General features: G+C 38.4%; 1 protein-coding gene across 2 annotated transcripts in view; it reads left to right on the top strand.

The window, feature by feature from the left end:
- Positions 1-6,432: 6,432 nt before the first annotated feature.
- The window catches only part of ACVR2A (activin A receptor type 2A), a 96,102-nt gene continuing 83,067 nt past the window's right edge, over positions 6,433-19,467 (top strand). The window contains exon 1 of one of the 2 annotated variants that reach the window (XM_027561311.1): positions 6,433-7,127. In XM_027561311.1, the coding sequence (XP_027417112.1) occupies positions 7,073-7,127 (55 nt within the window). In that variant the 5' untranslated portion in view covers positions 6,433-7,072. The remainder of the gene's footprint in view (positions 7,128-19,467) is intronic. The other variant, XM_027561302.1, reaches the window with a different exon arrangement.

Genomic DNA, 19,467 nt, shown 5'->3' with positions numbered 1-19,467 from the left:
CCCCTTCCCTCTCTCTTTCCTCTCCTTAACCCTTCCTATCCTTCCCCATTTTCCTAGTCCCCTGGTCCTGGATGCAGGAATCTGGTTGACGGGCCTCATCCTGAGCTGAGGATTGGAGACTGATCACCTCCTCTTGGCAGAGAACTCGAATTTTGGTTCTGGTCTGGTCTGATTTCTGGTAGGGCCGAGTTCCAGTCCTTCCTTCTCTGGAGGCCCAGGGTAAAGTCCCATAACACCTGGGTATCTGCAGGTGGCAGGAGATGTCTGTAAGACCACCCCTTTTGCCCCCTCTCCCGCCTTCTCCCCTTCTTTCAACCTGGCTTCCTTTCCTTCCTTTGAAATCTTTAAAACTGTTAGTACTTTGACTTTTTCATCCCCTTTCCTGGCTTTTAATCCTCTACTTGCTAAATTTCTTTTTTCTGTCCACTCATTATCTAGAGGTTCTCATTCATTTCCATGGCCTTAAATACCATTTGAGTGCTGACAATTCCCAAATGTATATCTTTGAGATTGCATGTCCCTCCAAACTTCAGTTACCCACATCCAATTTCTTATATTATATTCTCTTATATTCTATATATTCTCTTATATTCTATCTTATATTCTCCATTTGTATGTCTCACATCATTTCAATTTTAACACTTTTAAAATGGAAATCTTCCACTATTAATGTCTCTATTCCCTTCCTTATAATGTATCTCTCCCCTTAAATCTTGCCCAAGGCAACAAATGAAACTATTGCTGCTCCTTTGCTAGAGATAAAAAGTAGGAGTCATCCAGTTCATCAGCAAATCTGTTGATTCCAAAATACATCTTGAATCTGTCTACCCCTTTCCATAATAGTTCATGGTACCATAATCTAGTTAATGCAGCATCATTCTAACTAGCTGCTTTCTTTGATAATCTCTTGCAACCTGTTCTCCATTTAAGAGCAAGAGTAATCTTTTAAACATAAAGCAGACCATATAACTACCTTAATTAAAATCCTCCAATGGGAGAGACATGGAGCACAGACTTATGGACACTGGAGGTGAGAAGGAGAGAGTGAGATGTATGGAGACCTAACATGGAAATTTACCGTACCATATGTAAAACAGATACCAATGGAAATTTGCTATATGACTCTGGGAACTCAAGCTCTATAACAACCTAGAGGGGTAGAATGGGAGGGAGATAGGAGGCAGATTCAAGAGGGCGGGGACATATGTATACCTATGGCTGATTCATTTTGATATTTGGCAAAAACCAGCAAAATTCTGTAGAGCAATTATCCTTCAATTAAAAAATAATTTAAAAAAATCCTCCAATGGCTTGATGCTTCGCTTTGAATAAACTCCAAGAACGTTATTTTGACATATAAGATCTTGTAGTCTGGGGCCTGTTTCCCTCTCTCCTTTTCACTGCTACAAGAGCCTTTTCAATTTCTTGAACATATTGTAGGTTTTGTACATACTGTTCCTTCTTAACTAGCTCCTCTCATAGCTATCTCCTTTTCATCTTGTAGGTTTCAGTTTAAATGCCACTTCCTTAGTAAGTCCTTCCTGAATCATCCTCTTATATAAGAACTCTCTTCATATCTAATATTACCATTCTTGTCCTATATCTCAACATCCTGTCAATTTTTATAAATAATCCTTCCCATTTGACAATTATTTGCTTACTTGCTATTTTCCTGTCTTCTTTATGTTACTGTAAGCTCAATGAGGGCAGGGATTATATCCATTTCATTTATCATTATACAATCAACATTTCACACAAGTCTTATATGTAATACTTACATCAGATAAATGAATAAAGATGGACAATATAGTGAAAATGATTGATTCTTATGTAGTTGTGCATTATAGAATATTGTAGGACTATTTTAGAACTAAGCTTCAAAGCCTTATTTAAATTTTAAGTATTTGTCAAAATGGAGGCAGGGCACTGCATTTGAGAAAGTCTTGGGTTTACAGCCTATTCTCTATTTCAGTGCCTTTCAAATTGTATTTGCCAAATTTACAATCTATGAGATTTTTTTATAAAATATAGTAATATTGAATTACTAAAAACATGAAATAAAAATAAAAATATGAGCCCTTTATTATTACCTTCAGTGAAGTAAAATTATTCTGTTAAGTTTCTACAAAATGTAAATGGTTGTTGTCAATGTCTATGGCTAGTCTCATTGAGGATCAGTGACAGTTTGAGATTAACACTTGTTTGAGAACTTTACTTTGAGTAGTTTTGTTTTACTTAAACTTGAATGACTTAAGTCCTTGGCATTTTACATAGTGTATCTCAAAGCCTCAACTATTCTTTGTAATATGAAAAGTAGTTGAGAACTACTAGAAATAAAATAGTTAAAAAAGTAAGCAATAAAAGAGTTGTAGCATTTATAAAATAGTCATAAAATTTAGAAATAAAATAGAAAACTTTAGAAATAGGAGATAAAACTAAGTCCTCTGTCACAAATATAAATTGGAGGGTGGGGAAAAAAATCATCCCTACATTTTAAACCTATTTCCCACATATTTACTGGATTTCGAACAAGGTGCCAGCGGGAGAAAAAGTCAAATGTTACCCTTGGGATTATCTTCCCTCATAGCTCAGTTGGTAAAGAATCTGCCTGAAAAGCAGGAGACTGGGTTCGTTTCCTGGGTCGGGAAGATCCCCTGGAGAAGGAAATCGCAATCCACTCAAGTATTCTTGCCTGGAGAATCCTATGGACAGAGGAGCCTGGCAGGCTACAGTCCATGGGGTCACAAAAGTCAGACACGACTTAACGCCTCAACCGACACCCTAGGATGTTACCAAGAAACCAATTGGTTGTTGAGATTTTATTACCAGCTGCATTGGTATAGCTTTTTAATCAAAGTGCTGGATACTTTATTTCCATCATAGCTAGTTTCTCTTAACTCCTCTAGCTCACTTTCCTGACCTAAAATAGTCTGTCTTAATGTTTTGTCCCCTTAGCCATTTCCACATCCTTTATTCTTCTCAGTACGTCTTTTTTTTGCCTGATTGGCGCAATGCAATGCTATGGATATGTAGAAAAGGAAAGTTACAGGGCAAAAGCTAGAATATTCACGGAAGGTAAGATGATTATTATCTGCCTTCCTTTGACTTACCAAGTTACTAAATTTGTTTGCCTTGTACTATGCCTTACAGCTTAGGTATATAACAAATTCATTACTTGTGCCACTTCAGGAATGTCCATGTTATTTGAACATAGGAGTAGATTTTTACAGTAGGTGAAAGCAGCAGAAGTACTTTAAAATCCTTCATATAAGGGGAATTCAGTATCCTTCATTCTCCAAAGGGATTGTCATCTTCCTGAAAATGGAGAGAGATCTGGCATGTCTTATTTGTGGCTGTTGGTATATCCAAAGGCAGGTGAACACCTTAAGGTGAATTTCCTCACAATGTGTGGCATACTACCCAGTCCCAAAGGCGAGGTCAATTTCAGCCCAGTTCAATTGCAGCCTTACCTTGCAGTTGGAGATTTAATCTATGTTTTTGAACCTTGTGAGCTTCAAGCATATGAAGCAATCAACTTTGTTCAGGAAGCAGTCTATGATTCTTTTACCTGTTTCCTCATCCAGTCAACACACACTTGAATCTCTAGGGTAAATTGGCTTCTTGAGTGTCTTCCAGTTGGGAAGAACTGTAAGTTCAATTGAACTTCTGTCAGGACTGTGGACTTGAAATTCTTAGCACTGCAGTGACTGCAAGCCTCAGTATCAGGTTTGAGTGATGTTAGCTAAAGCTATTGAACACATAATTGTCTAAAGCTCAGGCAAACCAGAATTCCTTTCATGTTTCCTTTTCCTTTCCTTCCTTCCTAAATCCAGTTTGTTCAGCTTGCATTGTTAGGAAAGTGTTGGATTTGTAGATAAGAAAAGGTGATTATAGAAAACAGGAAGGAAAGAGGGACAGTAGCATTAGCTGCAGCTACCTCTATCTTTTTAAGCTTTGGAATTCAAGTGGGAATTAGTCATATATTCTCAAGTCTTATTCTGTTAAAAAAATTTTTTTTTAATTTTTTGCACTTACAAATTGAATATTTCTAAAAGTGAAAAAAACTAGCCAAAAATGAATTTCTGGTTCATGTGAACTGGGAAATAGTCAATATTAAGTTGATACCTGGTATTAGTTTATTGATCTAATTAATATAGCCATATCTTTAGAAACAACATAAAATAGAATACTTTCATTATTCCTAGGTTTTAAAAAATTTTACTGAAATATAGGTGATTTACAATGTTGTGTTTCAGGTGTATAGCAAAGTGATTCATACTCACACATAGGTTATTACAAGATACTGAGTATAGTTCCCTGTACTACACGGTAGATTCTTGTTGGTTATCTATCGTATTTTAGATATTCTTTTTTTAAATGCAGAGGGTGGGAATGAACACACATTCAGGAACAAAACAGGTAATTACTGTTACTGGATGTTAACAATTTCTACCAAGGAGCTATGCTAACTCTTTATTAAAGAATAGTCTAGTGAAGACTTTGACTTGTTGCTCATTTTTCATATTACGGAAAAATATTTTTCATCTTCTCTTGCATTCTTATACGGGAAATTTGGGTGGTAAGATAAGGAATATTTTTTCAAGTTTTAGTCCTATTGCTAGTCATTCCTGTTATTCCACTTGTTCTGGTTTCCCAATTTAAGAAATACTGAGGTGATGCAGAGATAAGACAACAGTGGGGCCTGACTCAGGGCATAACTAACATCAAAATCCTGAAAGAACTAAATAAAATACACTCTTCCATTCTAGAAATGTTGGTGGCAAGTCTTAATCAGAGAATGGAAGGTTTCTATTTATTCCTCTGACCAGTTCATGAAGTCCAAAGAACTACATAACATGAGACCATTTAGACACTTTGAAGACCAACTACTTTTCTTAACTGTTGCACAATATCATTCAAATTCTGAGCATCACGACTTGAGAACTGGAAATCTTGGAGAGGGTTTAAAGAGCCACAGTGATTACTAATAACCTTGACAAGTTGTAGAAATGGGCAGATAATTACAGGATGAACTTAATAGAAACACAGTAATTTAGAGGAAGAGAAAAATAAAACACTATAAATACAAGGGAGAAGGCTTGGCTTTGTGGGTAAATGTGGGAATTAGTAAATCACAAGTACAACATGAATTAGCCATATAAAAGAGATGTTTTCTTTATTTATTAGTAAAACCCCAAAACTTGTAGATTACATGTGGGAATATTGTATTTAAGAAAAAAGGCAGTTATTCCCTAGTCAATTATACAATTATTCACATTAAGCACCTATCACATCAGGCTTGACACTGAATGCTGGCATAAAACGGGGAAGCAGACATAAGACTTGCACCTACAGGGAGATCGCTGAAGTGTGGTAAATAACAAAGCTGGTACCTTTAATACTCTCTTCGGTTTGTATTCTGTAGCCAGCTCCGACTATAGCAAATACTGTGAACTCCCTGAGGTAGATATCCTACTTTTACATTTTGGATCCCATTCCGTGCCTAGCATAGCATCTAAGAAATCAACTTGGATTCAGGGGTAAAAATAAGCCCTAAACGAACTAAAATTCGAAAAAGTAAATACTAGTCTGATCAAATATGTCGATCAAAATCTGCAGGTTTTCTCTTCAGCGAGTAATAAATATTTGAGAACCTATTATACGCAGAACAGTTCTCAACAATGCTTTGTGTACAAAAGGGAAGGAGGGAATGGATTCACATTGCACATCACGATAATTACCGTGGAAATCCTGGCCGGGTGGATAGCCCATCCTCCTCGAGTTCCACCAGCCTCCCAACCCCTTTTCTTTCCCTTTTAACCGAAATACAAAATGCATAAAGCAAAAGCCTCAGGGGCAGGACGCACTGCTACCACTGGGGGTACAAACACCAGCTCCCGCAGGTCGGCAAGTGCGGAGGACCAAGTCCCACCCCGGCTTGCCGGCGCCCGGGATCTAAGAGCGGACGAGGCGTCCCCCCAGAGGAAAGACAAGGCGCCGCAGACGCCCGCCCCGCCCCGGGTCCTGTTCCTCTCGGGCTCCCCTGACCATTCGGGAGTGCGCTCCGCTGAAAGGTCAGTAGAGCACGATTAGGAAACCATGCACTCGAGACCCCAACAACATTCACTTGCCACCCACTCGAGCCCCACCGCCCAGCAGGCCAAGCAGGCCGGACGACGAGGCCTCGCTGTAAAGAGCCTCCGTCCGCCCCGCCTCCTCGCCCTCCTGCCGGCCCCGCCCTCGCTCTCTTACCCCTCCCCCGCTCCCGCCTCGCTTCCCCGACAATCTCCTCGCGCTCACGGCCCGGCACGCGCTCTGCGCCCGGCCGCCGCCGCCGCCGCCACTGCCGCCGCCGCCGCCACCGCCGCTGCCGAGCGTTCCTTCGCTGTGCCTGGCTTCCAGCTTCGGGCCGGAACCGGAAGTTTAGGGGGCGGGGCCGGCGGAGGCCAGGGGACCGAAAACGCGGCCGAGCCTGGAGCCCGGAGCCGGAGCCAGAGCCTGGACCAGAACTTGGCCGCCGCCTGCACCACCGCAGCCGCCCGCCGCTGCTTCTCCGCGCCACCGCCGCCGTCTCGGCCGCCACCGCCGCGAGCTCGGCCGCCAGTGGTCCGCGGACTTTGGGTGTCCGGGTTGAAGGTCGGTCCGGACGTCGGACCCAGCTCGGTTCCCGGACTGTCCGGGCGGCAGCGGACGCCGCCGCCTCCTCGTCGCCTCAGCCTGGCGTTTTGTTCGGAGAGACCCGAGAGGCGAGCGGAGCTGACAGTGATTTTGACAGTGATTTAAACCCGCTTTTGTTGTTGTTGGCTTTTCGTTGTTTGGTTTTGTGTGTTGTGCTTGTGTGTGGCGATTTTTCCCCCCCGTGGTGCATTTTTTTTTTATTGTTGTGCTCGCTCTTTTTATTTTTTATTTTTTCTATTTTTTTTTTTTGACCCCGTGAACGTTTTTTTGGTCGGGGCTTCCGAATATGTTTTATGACGGTTGATTTTACACCAGGAGGTTTGTCTCCGAGGAAGACCCAGGGAACTGGATATTTAGCGAGAACTTCCTACGGCTTCCCCTGCGTCTCGGGAAAATGGGAGCTGCTGCAAAGTTGGCGTTTGCCGTCTTTCTTATCTCTTGTTCTTCAGGTAGGTGCATGGAGCGCGGCGCGGCGGGGCTGCTGCCGCTGCCGGAGGCCGCGGTTGTTGTCGGGTCGGCGAGCTCCAGCGGAGCCTGGGGAGGTTTCCCCACCCCGAGCCCCTCGGCTGCCGCCCTCCGCACCCCCCCTCTCCCGGGCTGATTATGATCTGGAAACCTCCATGAATTTTTCTCTTTTCGAGTTTGGTTGGCGACTGATAAGAGTGACTGCTCTGTTGTTGTGGAAGTGAGAAAGTCATGGTTTGTGGCCGTAACGCTGAATGACAGCGCTGGTTGGCTTGCAATTAAGCCGCAAATACCACAAGTGACAATTTATGCAAAGGTTTGAGACCCGAAAGGCATATTCCAAAACGTCCTTTTAGTGCGGCATATTCCAAAAATAAGGGTGTTTTGTTGTTGTTTGTTTGTGTGTGTGATTTTTAACGTCTTTTAATCAGTGTTTCAGTGACTATCACAGCAGATCAAGTCAGTTGCTACTTAATTTTGACCGTGAGAAACAATGCATTATATCAGCAATTTCATCTGGGTGTCCCCTCACGTTTTCTGCAACTTCAGTGTCCAGCAGTGTTAAAAATAGTTGTAGTTGTTGTTGTTGGAGTATTAACAGTAACCCAGTGCAGAAGAGGTCTGCCACTGTGAGTTGCTAATGTGCTGGCTTTCAACCACCATTTATGTGCTCTTTTCTGGCATAGATTTTGCTTACCTACGGAATACTTATTTTAAACGCGTTGTGTTGGAGCATTGTTTGCGATTTAGAACAACCCATTTGAAATTGTACATACTGTCAGATGCACTGTAGTCATAAAATGGGTTTTGGCCCAGGGTTGGAAGAAGAATTTGGCCCATTTATATTTGAGATTTTGATTTTGTGAGAACGTTCTGTGGTTGCAACCAGTGGTTGGAAAACTATCTAGGCTTTTGTATTTGAAATTCTGTAAATGAATACAGCATCTAGCTCAAAGGTGTGCAGATGTACGTAAGAGGAGAGTTAGTTTGTAGATGAAACAGTTTTAAAGTGGCAGTGGATGTATTTATCATAAAATTCAATATTCAGTTATTACGTTGTGAGATAGAATTATAGGGGGACAACGAATTGACAGGTTTCATGGCCATGTCTTTTATCTCGTTTGCCACAGGGAAATTAGAGGGTGGGAGTCTTTTCTTTGTGTACCTCTGTGGTGTGTGTGTTTGTGTGTGTGTGTGTCGGTGTCCATCAGTCCTCCCTGCCCCCCTTTTTAATAGAATCTTTTGTAATGTATAGAATTTGCTGAATGGTACATTTCCTTGTGGTTAATAAATGGATAAAGTCTAGTCTTATGTCTGTAGTGGTATTGATCAGTTCCGGGTGGGCTGAATGTGTTTGTGAAATGGCGATCATTGCCAGAGATTAACCAAAAGAATCATGTCTGTTTAAATGGAAGAAGGAACATGCTTAAGGCAGGCTGACGGTTCTTTTTGTGCAGGGTTTGGGGAGGAAGATAAACAATGGTGTCTCTGAAATGAATGAATACTGGATAACATTAAACCTCTTGCTTTTTGTGACCTAACCTAACCATGTAGTTTTTATTTTTCCTGTAGTACTCTTCCTCCTCTGCCCCTATATGTTCTGGTTGGTGAACTCCTCTTATTCATATCCCTTTTTCTGATCTCCTGCCCTTGAGGAGGAGGGGCATCATGGCCACTGACCAAGGAATTGTGGACATTATTCCCTCCCAAACCCACGGGAGTCACACTAATTGTTGAGGGAGGCTATTCTTGAGCAGTCTCAAGGTATTACTTCTGGAAAAGCAGGCTGTCGCTATAGATCTTACAGCTTCCTTTGCTTGGCTTGGGAGTAAAAAGAATTGAGCATTAGTTTCTTGTAGGATTATTTTCACTGAGTCAGGAGGTTAATAGGGCTAAAATTTTCCAATAAAGTAATTTTGTTACTGGAGAGTACATAGATATTGCACTTATATTAAATTCATTAAGTATTGTTGAATAGGTTTTTTAAAAAAGTCGTAGTTTAAAATATAATTCTGTTGAAGATAATTGAAATAAATCTTAAAGACTTTAATCCATATTTATACATGAAGATTTTTAATACTTAAAATGTCTAATTTTTTAAAAGGTCTTTTGTTACGCATCAGATACACTCTCAAAGAGGATTATTATTTTTTTTTCTAATTGATTTTTCTGTGTAATATTTAATCTGGCCTGCTGGAAGCATGAGGATGGCTATTTTTATGAGAAAACATTTCCAAAGTTGACTTTTTGTTTGTTTCTTTATGGATATTTGATTTTTTAAAAATCAAATGAAGAATAGTAGTAAAGAGCAGTTTTACTTCAGGTGTTTAGGATGGATGTTTACTGTTCTCTTTAATATTTTGTGGACTTGGATTTTTCATTTTCCGTCCCATGGTGTGGATACTAGAGACTGATATGTAGAGTGTTCCTCTAGGATATGGCCAAGTGTATAATTCACTCCTTTCATTCTGGGGGAAATATTTTTAAGTTTTGCCCTCATCCTGAAATGCCTTCAGATTCCTTTTGATTTTGAATGTTTTCATTGTCCTTATCCTTACTCAGCTTCTGTTTCAAAACACAAATATACTTCTTAGTTATTTTGTTTTTAAAGCATTGTGGTTAATTTGTATCATTCTCCAAATTTGTTGAAATCTGAGGAAGAGTTTAATACTTGCTCCAGTGTTTAGGTTTATCCTCTCTAGAGTGATGCAGCTATTGTGGTATTTGAGTTGCATTGAATAAGCTGAGAATTCCTTTGGATTCTGTGGGAACTGAAACAGTCTGGTCTATATATTTAATGAAATAAGAAATGGAGATAAAGTAGTTTTGTGCATTTTCTTCTGATCGGCATGGCAATACCGTGTGGGTGTGTGTGGATATGTGCATCTATGTGTGATTAGAGGGGTCATTGGAGTACAGTGAATCTTCTGGAACTCTTCTGAACTTTGACTAACAAGTGATAGATATTAAATGCTTTTGTTTTCTATAAGACAGAATCTCTTAAATATAGTCTGTGATCAGATTCAAATATATTATCTTGGAACATTAATACCAGAAGAAAAACAAAACAGCACCCTCCCTTTAATTCATTTTTTTCTGCTTATAAGCCAGTAGTTCTTAAGCTTGGGTGACTTTTGCTCCCCAGCCCGGCAGCTCTTCCCCAGGGGCCCTTTGGAGACGTATTTGGCTGTCACAGCTGTGGGGGAGGAGGAGAGGGTGTGCTACTGGCATCTAGTGGGTGGAGGACGGGATGCTGCTGATCATCCTGTGATGCACAGGACAGCCTTCCACAACAAAGAATTATCTGGCTGTGAATGTCAATAGTGTTCAGGGTAAGAAGCCCTATTCTAAATTCTTAATTTTAAAAAGCATTAGTATATTAGTAAAAGGTCTCTGCTCTCCCTCCCACAGTTAGTCATCTAAATTTTACAAGTACATGGCATTTTTGATCTCCAGGTGAGCTTGTATTGAGAGTTTTCATCTTTTCATTATCTTTAAAAATTAGAGTCACTAGGAGAATAGACTAGGTATATACGTTATTTTATCCTATTGCACTTTAATAAAAATACTTTTGCTGACTGTTAACAAATAAACTTTTTCCAATCATCTGTTATGATGGAGTACTTTTGAAGACTGTATATTCATGGATATGAAGAGTGATTGGTCAAGGTATCAAGTTTAATTATTTTTGCTTTTGATCCAGTAGTTTCTTTGCTCTTAATAATCATCTTTAAGACTATTTCCTCCTATCCTTATTGAAATCACGGAATGATGTGGTGACAGCAGGGGTGTGAGAGATAGAGAAGGAGGAGGAGGAAGGGAGGGTGACAGAGGGAGAAGAAAAGAGATGGATTAACATGATGCCTGAAAGTTTTGTAAGTGTCATATGGAAGAAATATTTTCACTATTACATCTTCCCTGAATGGAAAAACTGAATTTACACCTTGAGTTTTTTTTTTTTTTTTGAAAGAATATTTCCTTTATCTAGCAAATTTTTAATTTTAAAAAACTTTTAAAGTGATTTCTTAATTACATAATTTTCTTAAGAATCTGTTATCTGGATTTTGGTTACCATTAGACTCGTTTAGGCTATACTACTAAGTAATATTCTATGATCTATTGCAGACCCTTGTCCTTTTTGAGGTTAACATTTGACCATAATTAATAAGTGCTTATTTTGTTTTGAACTCTGGTTTTAAGGAAGTTAGCCAGCCAGGATAAGAATTACAGTGAAGTACTTAAGGTAAATAGCGCTATACACCATAGAGAGGAAAAATTCTGAAGTTGCTCTCACAAAACATGCAAATAAATCTCATACTTTTCTTTGTAACACACCTCCCTAGACATATCTCTGGTACTAGCTGACATTTTCATCTTTTGTGTCCATTGGACTCATTGTTTCATGAGAAGTAAAGCATAACTAAACCAAATGAGATTTTAGTAATCTTTAAATTGTCTCTTTAGATGCTAAAATTCTTTCATCGCTTTTTTACTTTTGTCATTACTCTCATTTCTCATCTTTGGCATGTTGTAAACCTGTGACTCAAATTTGTTTTTTCATGCTCCCTAATGTTGCCATTGTCATGGTGCCACTCAGTCAGGTAAGGTTGGCAGCGTTTGATATTGAGGTTACTAGTGTTCCTCAGTTTTATTCCATATTTTGTAACTTATCATTTCTTCCTTCCCTTTCATGTGAGTCCCTTTCTCCTTTCCACTCTTGCTTATCTTCTCTGTTGCTCCTCTACTGTAGGCTGCTTACTTGTGGAACCTACTCAGTTACTTAGTATCAAGGGTGGCTCAAGAGGGCTCCGCTTGGTTTAAATGAAAACAGATCAGATTTAGAATGCTCGAGAATTGACCAGATAGTCTTTTCTACTGTTCTTTTCATTTGTTGGTTTCTGGAATACCGCACACACTTGAGCTGGTATTACTCTCTTGAAATCAAATGGCTTGAACTTTACGTTGCTCTTACTCACATACCTTTTTAATATTCTGTTTTTCTTGCTGTTTTCAAAAAGTCTGTCTTATTACTGTTCATTCATCATCTTTGTTTAAACCAAAATTTGACCGGACCAGAGAGTATATTTTTTGCCATAGCTGGGACCACATTACACTTCCTCTGTGGTAGATTTAATTCTGTTAGGTTATAATAGTCATGTCTAGACAAAACATTGATTTCAAATCGACTATTGAACATGAAAGTTCCAGGAATAATGTATAGAGGAAGGAGAAAAAGTCAAGAAGGTAAGGAAACTGCAGATAGCAATAGACTTTCTGTCGCTCTCCAATTGGATTGTGTTAGTCACTTTCACAAATGCAACACTTCTAGTGACCATGGTTTGTTTAATAAAGGGACCTGAAAGGAATGTGTTGTTGTTTCTGAGGTTGGATTTCTTAAACTATTAGCATGGTGACTTAAGGGGGAAAAATGGGAGGTTCTTCTGGATACTGGACAAGAAAGTGGTTGTGGTGGTCAGTAGACTTGAGTTCTCGTGCCAGCACTGCCACTGCCATTTCTTTTACCTGAATTTATTATAGTACCTTTCTGACTGTAACTAATTTCCCTGCCACTAATTCCTCTCCCAGTCCAACCACATAGCTGCCAGATTAGCCTCATTTAAAAATGTCTGAATATGTCACTCCTGCTTAAAACCTTTCACTTGTCACCTTTAGCATAAAATCTAAAGTCTTTAGACTGGCGTACAAAGTCCTTTATCATTTAAATCCTGCCTCTTTTCTCTAAAAGCAGGTAAAGAATCTCCCTGCAGTGCAGGAGACACTAGAGACACTAGTTCAATCCCTGGGTTGGGAAGATCCCCTGTAGAAGGAAATGGCAACCTGCTCCAGTATTCTTGCCTGGGAAATCCCATGGATAGAGGAGCCTGACCAGCTACAATCTGAAGGGTCACAAAGAGTCAGACATGACTGAGTGACTAAGCACAGAGAGAGTAAGGGTATAGGCTCTAGAGTCTAGGGTATCAAACTCTAGACTACATTCTGAGTAGTCTAAGAATGTCTCTGATCCTTAGACTACATTCTCATTTCACAACTTAACTTTGGGCAGATCACGTCATCTTTTGTGCTTCAAATTTTGTCATCTACAAAATGGGAATATTAATAGTGCCTACCTCACATAGTGGTTTCAAGATTAAATGTCACATAAATGCTAGCATGTGCCCTATACTCCAGGTATACAAACTCAACATACAGTTTCCTGAATGTGTCATTCTTTATTGTATATGACTATGGTACCTTTGTACATGTTGTTTCTTCCTCCTTTACCTGTTTAACTCCTCGTTTGTAAGACTGATAAGTACCACCTCTTCAAAAAAAAATATTTCTCTGCCATTTAACCTAGAGTGAATTAGTTAATTTCTGTTCTTTATAAATGACCTTGATTCCAGTAATTACTCTTAATGTTTACTTGCATATATGTAGTATAGACTTTGAGCTTTTCAAAGACATCTTCTCTTTGTTCACAGACTCACACCTAGAACCTGGTATCCACTATGTGGTTAGCAAATGTTTACTTGAATGAATGAAGTGAAATGTTTTTATTTCTGGGCCTGAGTTTTCCTTTTATGTATTAAAGCAATAAACTTGGATTCAGTTCAGTTCAGTTCAGTCGCTCAGTCGTGTCCGACTCTTTGCGACCCCATGAATCGCAGCACGCCAGGCCTCCCTGTCCATCACCAACTCCCGGAATTCACCAGACCCACGTCCATCGAGTCAATGATGCCATCCAGCCATCTCATCCTCTGCCGTCCCCTTCTCCTCCTGCCCCCAATCCCTCCCAGCATCAGAATCTTTTCCAATGAGTCAACTCTTCGCATGAGGTGGCCAAAGCACTGGAGTTTCCGCTTCAGCATCATTCCTTAGATGATCTCTAAACTTTTTTCCTACTGTAAAAGCTTTATGAATCTAGTTCTAAGGGTAAAGTTTAATAATGACATTTTATTAAGAAAAAGTGATTTTGCTGGTTGTTTTTTGAGTATCCTTAAGTTCTGCCCCCTTTTTAAATGCTGTGTCTCTGATCCTTAGACTAAATCATTTAATATAATTTGAATTGTATAGATTTAAAAGACATCTTAGAGTATTTCGAATTCAGTGGCTTTCAGCTTTTTTGACCATAACCAACAGTAAGAAATACACATTGCATCATGACTCAGTTCCCATATACGTAATAGGTATATGCATCAGAAATAGAAGTTTCATGAACTTACTGTATGCAAGACATTTTTGTTTTTATATTCTATTTCATTAATGAATTTTTGATTATGACCCCATTAATTAATTCAGTGACCCACTAATATGTTCTAAGCTCTCCCCAATTACTGGTTTTAGTCTCTCCACCCAGTATTCGGAGTAGAGAAGGAAACTACATAAGTAAATATGTGCAATGAAAAATATGTGCACTGAAAAATACGCTCATTATTTAATCTGCAATGGAGAACTTGTGCCTCCATACAGAATATAGGGAAAACTGGTCCCAGGGCAGAGCGTGGACCTGCCATGGCTGAGCTCATTTCTCTTCTGAACTACCTGGATGACTTATGCACATACAAAGGCGCTAAAAAAAATTATATTGTAATTTTGAATAGTTCAAATTTTTCATTTAGGAAAGACTTGCTGGAGGAGATAGGTCCTAATAATAGGCAAAAAAATATCTTGGCAGGAGGTTGAGAAGCATATTCATTAGTCTTACTGTGTGGGAACAGGGACAAAATGGTATCTGGAATACAGAAAGCATTTGTGAGTAAACCTGACTATGGATGGTAGGCAAGTTGAAATAGGAATTTTGGACTAAATTTGACTAAATCTAATTTCTGTGATGGAAAAATGTTTAGAACTGCTTGAAGTAGAACAGTCTCAGTTGAGGGAGTTAAATCCAGATGAAAAGTTATTAAAACCAAGAAGAGGTAGGAGTGGATGATAGACATCCTGATGACTATCCCAAATACTTATAGTATGTGGAATATAGAACAGAAAAACAGCTTAGAGATTAGGTAGAATGGCAGCACTACTAAATAAGATTGGTAAAGAAATAACAAGCCAGAAGAAAATAGGAAGCACTTCCATAACCAAAGAAATTCTATAGTGAGAAATGGATTTAGAGTATAAGCATGAATGAAAATATAAGTATAGATTTGGGAAAATAATACATAAAAATATGAGAGCATATATTATTCTCTTACATACAGTACAGTGTATGCTGGGTACGTCTCCATTGTGAGGTTGGTTCTAAGCTCTGGTAGCTCAATATGTTGTTTGTATTTAAATAATGGTCAGATTCCAGTAATTGCAGTGATGCTTATACTGGTCATTCAAATTATATTATTTGAAATCTATGTGAGACATTTTCTTCACAGTAAATTGTTTTAGAAACTTTTCTGAGGTTGTTATATGTTATTCAGGCCTGCTTCCTGAACTTTTCAATACCTTTCTTTTGGACTATATAAAAGTTTCTTTGGTATTAGTAATTGTAATCATGTTGGGAATCATTTTATTCTCTAATGTTGCTGAACAAAAATAATTGTAAAGCAATGAGATAATTATTTGAAAGGCTTATGTAAGGAGGGGTTGCCTTTTAAGATGAATCTTGCCTTTTAAGATGAATCATCTTTACATATTATAGTAATAAGTCTATCTTATCTAAAGCTTTAAGAAAAAATTTTCCTACTGATTACTAACCTTATATTTTATAGAAATGAGCCCTGTCCTGGGAAAAACCTGTTGGTCTTCACATCTTTATGATACATTGTAATTCAAGCTTGAAGGGGAAGCTTATTATTTCAAGAGGAAGAGGCCTGGGCAAATTGTCAGATCTGGGCAAGCTTCTAAAACTATGAGATTAATTTTTTTTTTCATTTATTTATTTTTTAATTGAAGGATAATTGCTTTACAGAATTTTGTTGTTTTCTGTCAAACAATATTTTTAAATTTGTAAACCAAGATGTAGTAAAGGAAATAATATGCCATATAATACAGGAGCTGGGTCATAGTAGACCTTATGTACATGTCAGTTTTTAACCTTTCTTAAAGTCTTATTTTAAAAAATGTAGTATGTAAAACATTTAAAATACAGTTTTAGTTTTTGGGAGATTTTTTAGATTTGCTGGTAAATTACTTATAAGTTAATATGAGATAATATTTGACTAAATGATTTGGCCATAGAATATATCAGTAATGCTGCCAAATTGGTGCCAGGAAATATTTAGAACATTCAGCCATCATAGTTCTTTTATAAAGAGTTAAGTTCTTGTTGTTTTGCTGCTGCTGCTGCTGCTAAGTCACTTCAGTTGTGTCCGACTCTGTGCGACCCCATAGACGGCAGCCCACCAGGCTCCCCCGTCCCTGGGATTCTCCAGGCAAGAACACTGGAGTGGGTTGCCATTTCTTTCTCCGGTGCATGAAAGTGAAAAGTGAAAGTGAAGTTGCTCAGTCGTGTCCAACTCTAGCGACCCCATGGACTGCAGCCTACCAGGCTCCTCCATCCATGGGATTTTCTAGGCAAGAGTACTGGAGTGGGGTGCCATTGCCTTCTCCGTCTCCTTGTTCTAGCATGCATTAAAAGGAAACATTGGTGTAAATGTTCATCTGTATTTGTTGGAATTTAAAATATTTCTCATAGGCAATTTCACCTAAACATTAAGTGTTTTAAAACTTCATATACAGTTTTGGAAGCTTCTAAAGTCAGTTTTAAGGTACCAGCTACCAGCTACAAGCTTTCAAAACATGGTTAGTAAGAGTTTTGAGGTCAGTATTTTAAATGTTGTATAATATTTTGGACTAAAACTTGAGTCTTTCGTTTAAATTCTTGCTTTCCTGCCGACCCTTTTTTGACCTTGGCAACCGTGAAGACCTTACTCATCACTAAATTAAAGAGGATGAAATAAGTATTCATTCGTTTAACAAATAAATGTTGAACTACACGCTAGGCACAGTGCTAAGTGGTTGAAATGGAGCAGTGAGCAAGACGCACGTGATAGTGCGCTTACAGAGCGAACAGTCGTAAAGTAAGCAGTCAGATAAATAAAATCATCAAGGAGTGTCATATGTGCTCTAACAGGATTCTGAGGAGGTAACTTTATTTTGCCTCATGTCCCATATCACAATCTCTAATTACTCAAGTTTATTTATCTACCTATTTATCATCTGTCCTTTGCACTACTTGACTGTAAATTCTGTGGGAGAGGGTTTCTCTCACGTATTCATCACAGTATCCCTAGAGCATGGCATGGTTTCTAGCAGAGTAGAAGCTCAGTAAATATCTGACTGACTGCCTGGAGAAATGGATGCAAGGATGGGACTAGAGAGATTGATAGGGACAAGATCATGCAGGGCTTTTGATCTAAGCTGGGAAAGAGACTAAACTCCAAAGGGCAGTGGAAAGCAGAGTTTTAAGGAGGAGCTTGAACGGTGTTGTGTGTTAAGGTCACTGGCAGCTGTCTGGAAAGTATATTGAAGGTGTGTAGGAGTGAGAAGGTGAGACCAGTTAGTTAGGAAACTGTTCACGCCAGCCTAAGCTAGAGAGACTGTAAGATCCCTTCTAGCTTTGTATTCTAGTCGTTGCCTACACTTCCCAGTCTTACTCTCTTATTTTACTAGTTACCCCATTTTCTCCCTACTTTTTACTTAAGAAAAATGGATAGCTTATTGTGCATATGAGAACTGAATACAACGTCTCCCAAAAAACTCAAAAAGAGACAAAATCCAAGCCAGAGATTACTGAATTTTTTGTGGCAAATTCCTGTCTTTAGATTCTATGCATCTGCTAGTTACTTACTCACCATTTTTATTTCTCTCTGGAACTTTGGTTTACTTCTTTTTTCAAATGTCTGTTTTTTTCTTTTCTCTTTAAGAAGAGCACCTTTTGATTGTTTTATCATGTAATATACTGTATTGTTGACGCGACTGAAGATTCAGGAGCAGAAACCAGCATATTTTATATCTTAATTCTTAGGAATTTGGTATCTTTACAGCTTATCAAAATCTTGCTATAAAAGCTGAAAGGATAAATAGTTAATACTATGGGCTATTATTTTTACTCAGGGCTATTGCCTCTGTTAAGTAGTTAGCTTGAATATTTTTATCTGAAAGATTTTAAGCCTGTACTCTTGGTGGGAGGGGGAGGTGATGCTTGGCACAATCAACTATATTGGCAGAAGTTCAGCAGCATCATCTTTGACTAGGAAAAACTGCATTATTATACAGAGATAAAGCCAAAAGAGACGTTAAACATCACTGCAGTTAGAAATATAATGGTGGCTGTCTCTTTTCATTTGGTTTCATTTCTTTTCATTTTGGATGTAGGTAAAGCCACCTTCTTCTGTTAATTCACCCTGTAAATATTATAGGTGACTTTATTTATTATTACCTTAAATAAAGTAATTAGGCTTTGTGCTACTTGGTAGTATAGTTTCACATAGCAAGATTAGTGTGTGGAATTTGCTAATTATTTGTGTGTAAGCTTAGAGTTGAAATTAACTTCTGTAAGTACACTTTTAAATGGTTTGGGGAGAAATGATAAGTCAAAACTTAAAGAAAATGATGAAAAATGAGTAAGGGTAGTTAACAAGATATTAATTATTCAAGATGGGCATGGTAATAGTAAAGCAATTTGGTTAGTAGGCATTCAGAAGAGTAAAATGCCTTTCTAAATAATCATCCTTTTATTCCATATAAATATTATATAACAAATCTTTCCAGGTAGCCTTTTAAGATATTCTCTTCCTTAGTTCTTTAGAGATACATAATACCTGGCTTGGGTGTTGAATTAGGGAATAAATTGCTATTTGTATTGTTTGTTAAAATGTAAATAGAGATTGCCTCTTACCTGAGGGGGCTAGAAATAATAGAAGCAGTTAAATTAGGAGAGTTTAACTCCCTAGAGGACCTGACAGACTATCACGTACTATTTTCTCCATTAACTACCTTATCAGAATGATTTTTCTGAAGAATAAACTATTCAAACTGAAGAATGAAAAAAATGAAAAGATTAGGGTCAGAGAAGAATGTTGTTATATTTTTTCTTTTTGAATCAGTGAAAGGTAGTTTTGATCTTTCATCCACAGATCTGATCTTTCATTTCAAAAATAGCCCTCCATCAAAATGTGTAATTCTTAGTCTAGCAGCGTGTATTTAGCAACGCTTATTAAGCAGTAGTTTTATGATTACTATCTAGTTGTATTTCCATGATATGGAAAGATATCAGCTCACTAAGCTAGAGAGCCTAAGAGTAGATGAACCTAGTCTGTTATAAAATTGTAGAGTTGCTGTTGTTGGAACGTGTGGTTACTTAGTAAGGACTAGTTATAGAAGCTG

The sequence above is a fragment of the Bos indicus x Bos taurus genome, chromosome 2 (genome assembly GCF_003369695.1).
Source record: "Bos indicus x Bos taurus breed Angus x Brahman F1 hybrid chromosome 2, Bos_hybrid_MaternalHap_v2.0, whole genome shotgun sequence".
In the NCBI taxonomy this organism is placed as follows: Eukaryota; Metazoa; Chordata; class Mammalia; order Artiodactyla; family Bovidae; genus Bos; species Bos indicus x Bos taurus.
The sequence above is the reverse complement of the archived record's forward strand: the minus strand, read 5'-3'. Positions and strand labels throughout refer to the sequence as shown.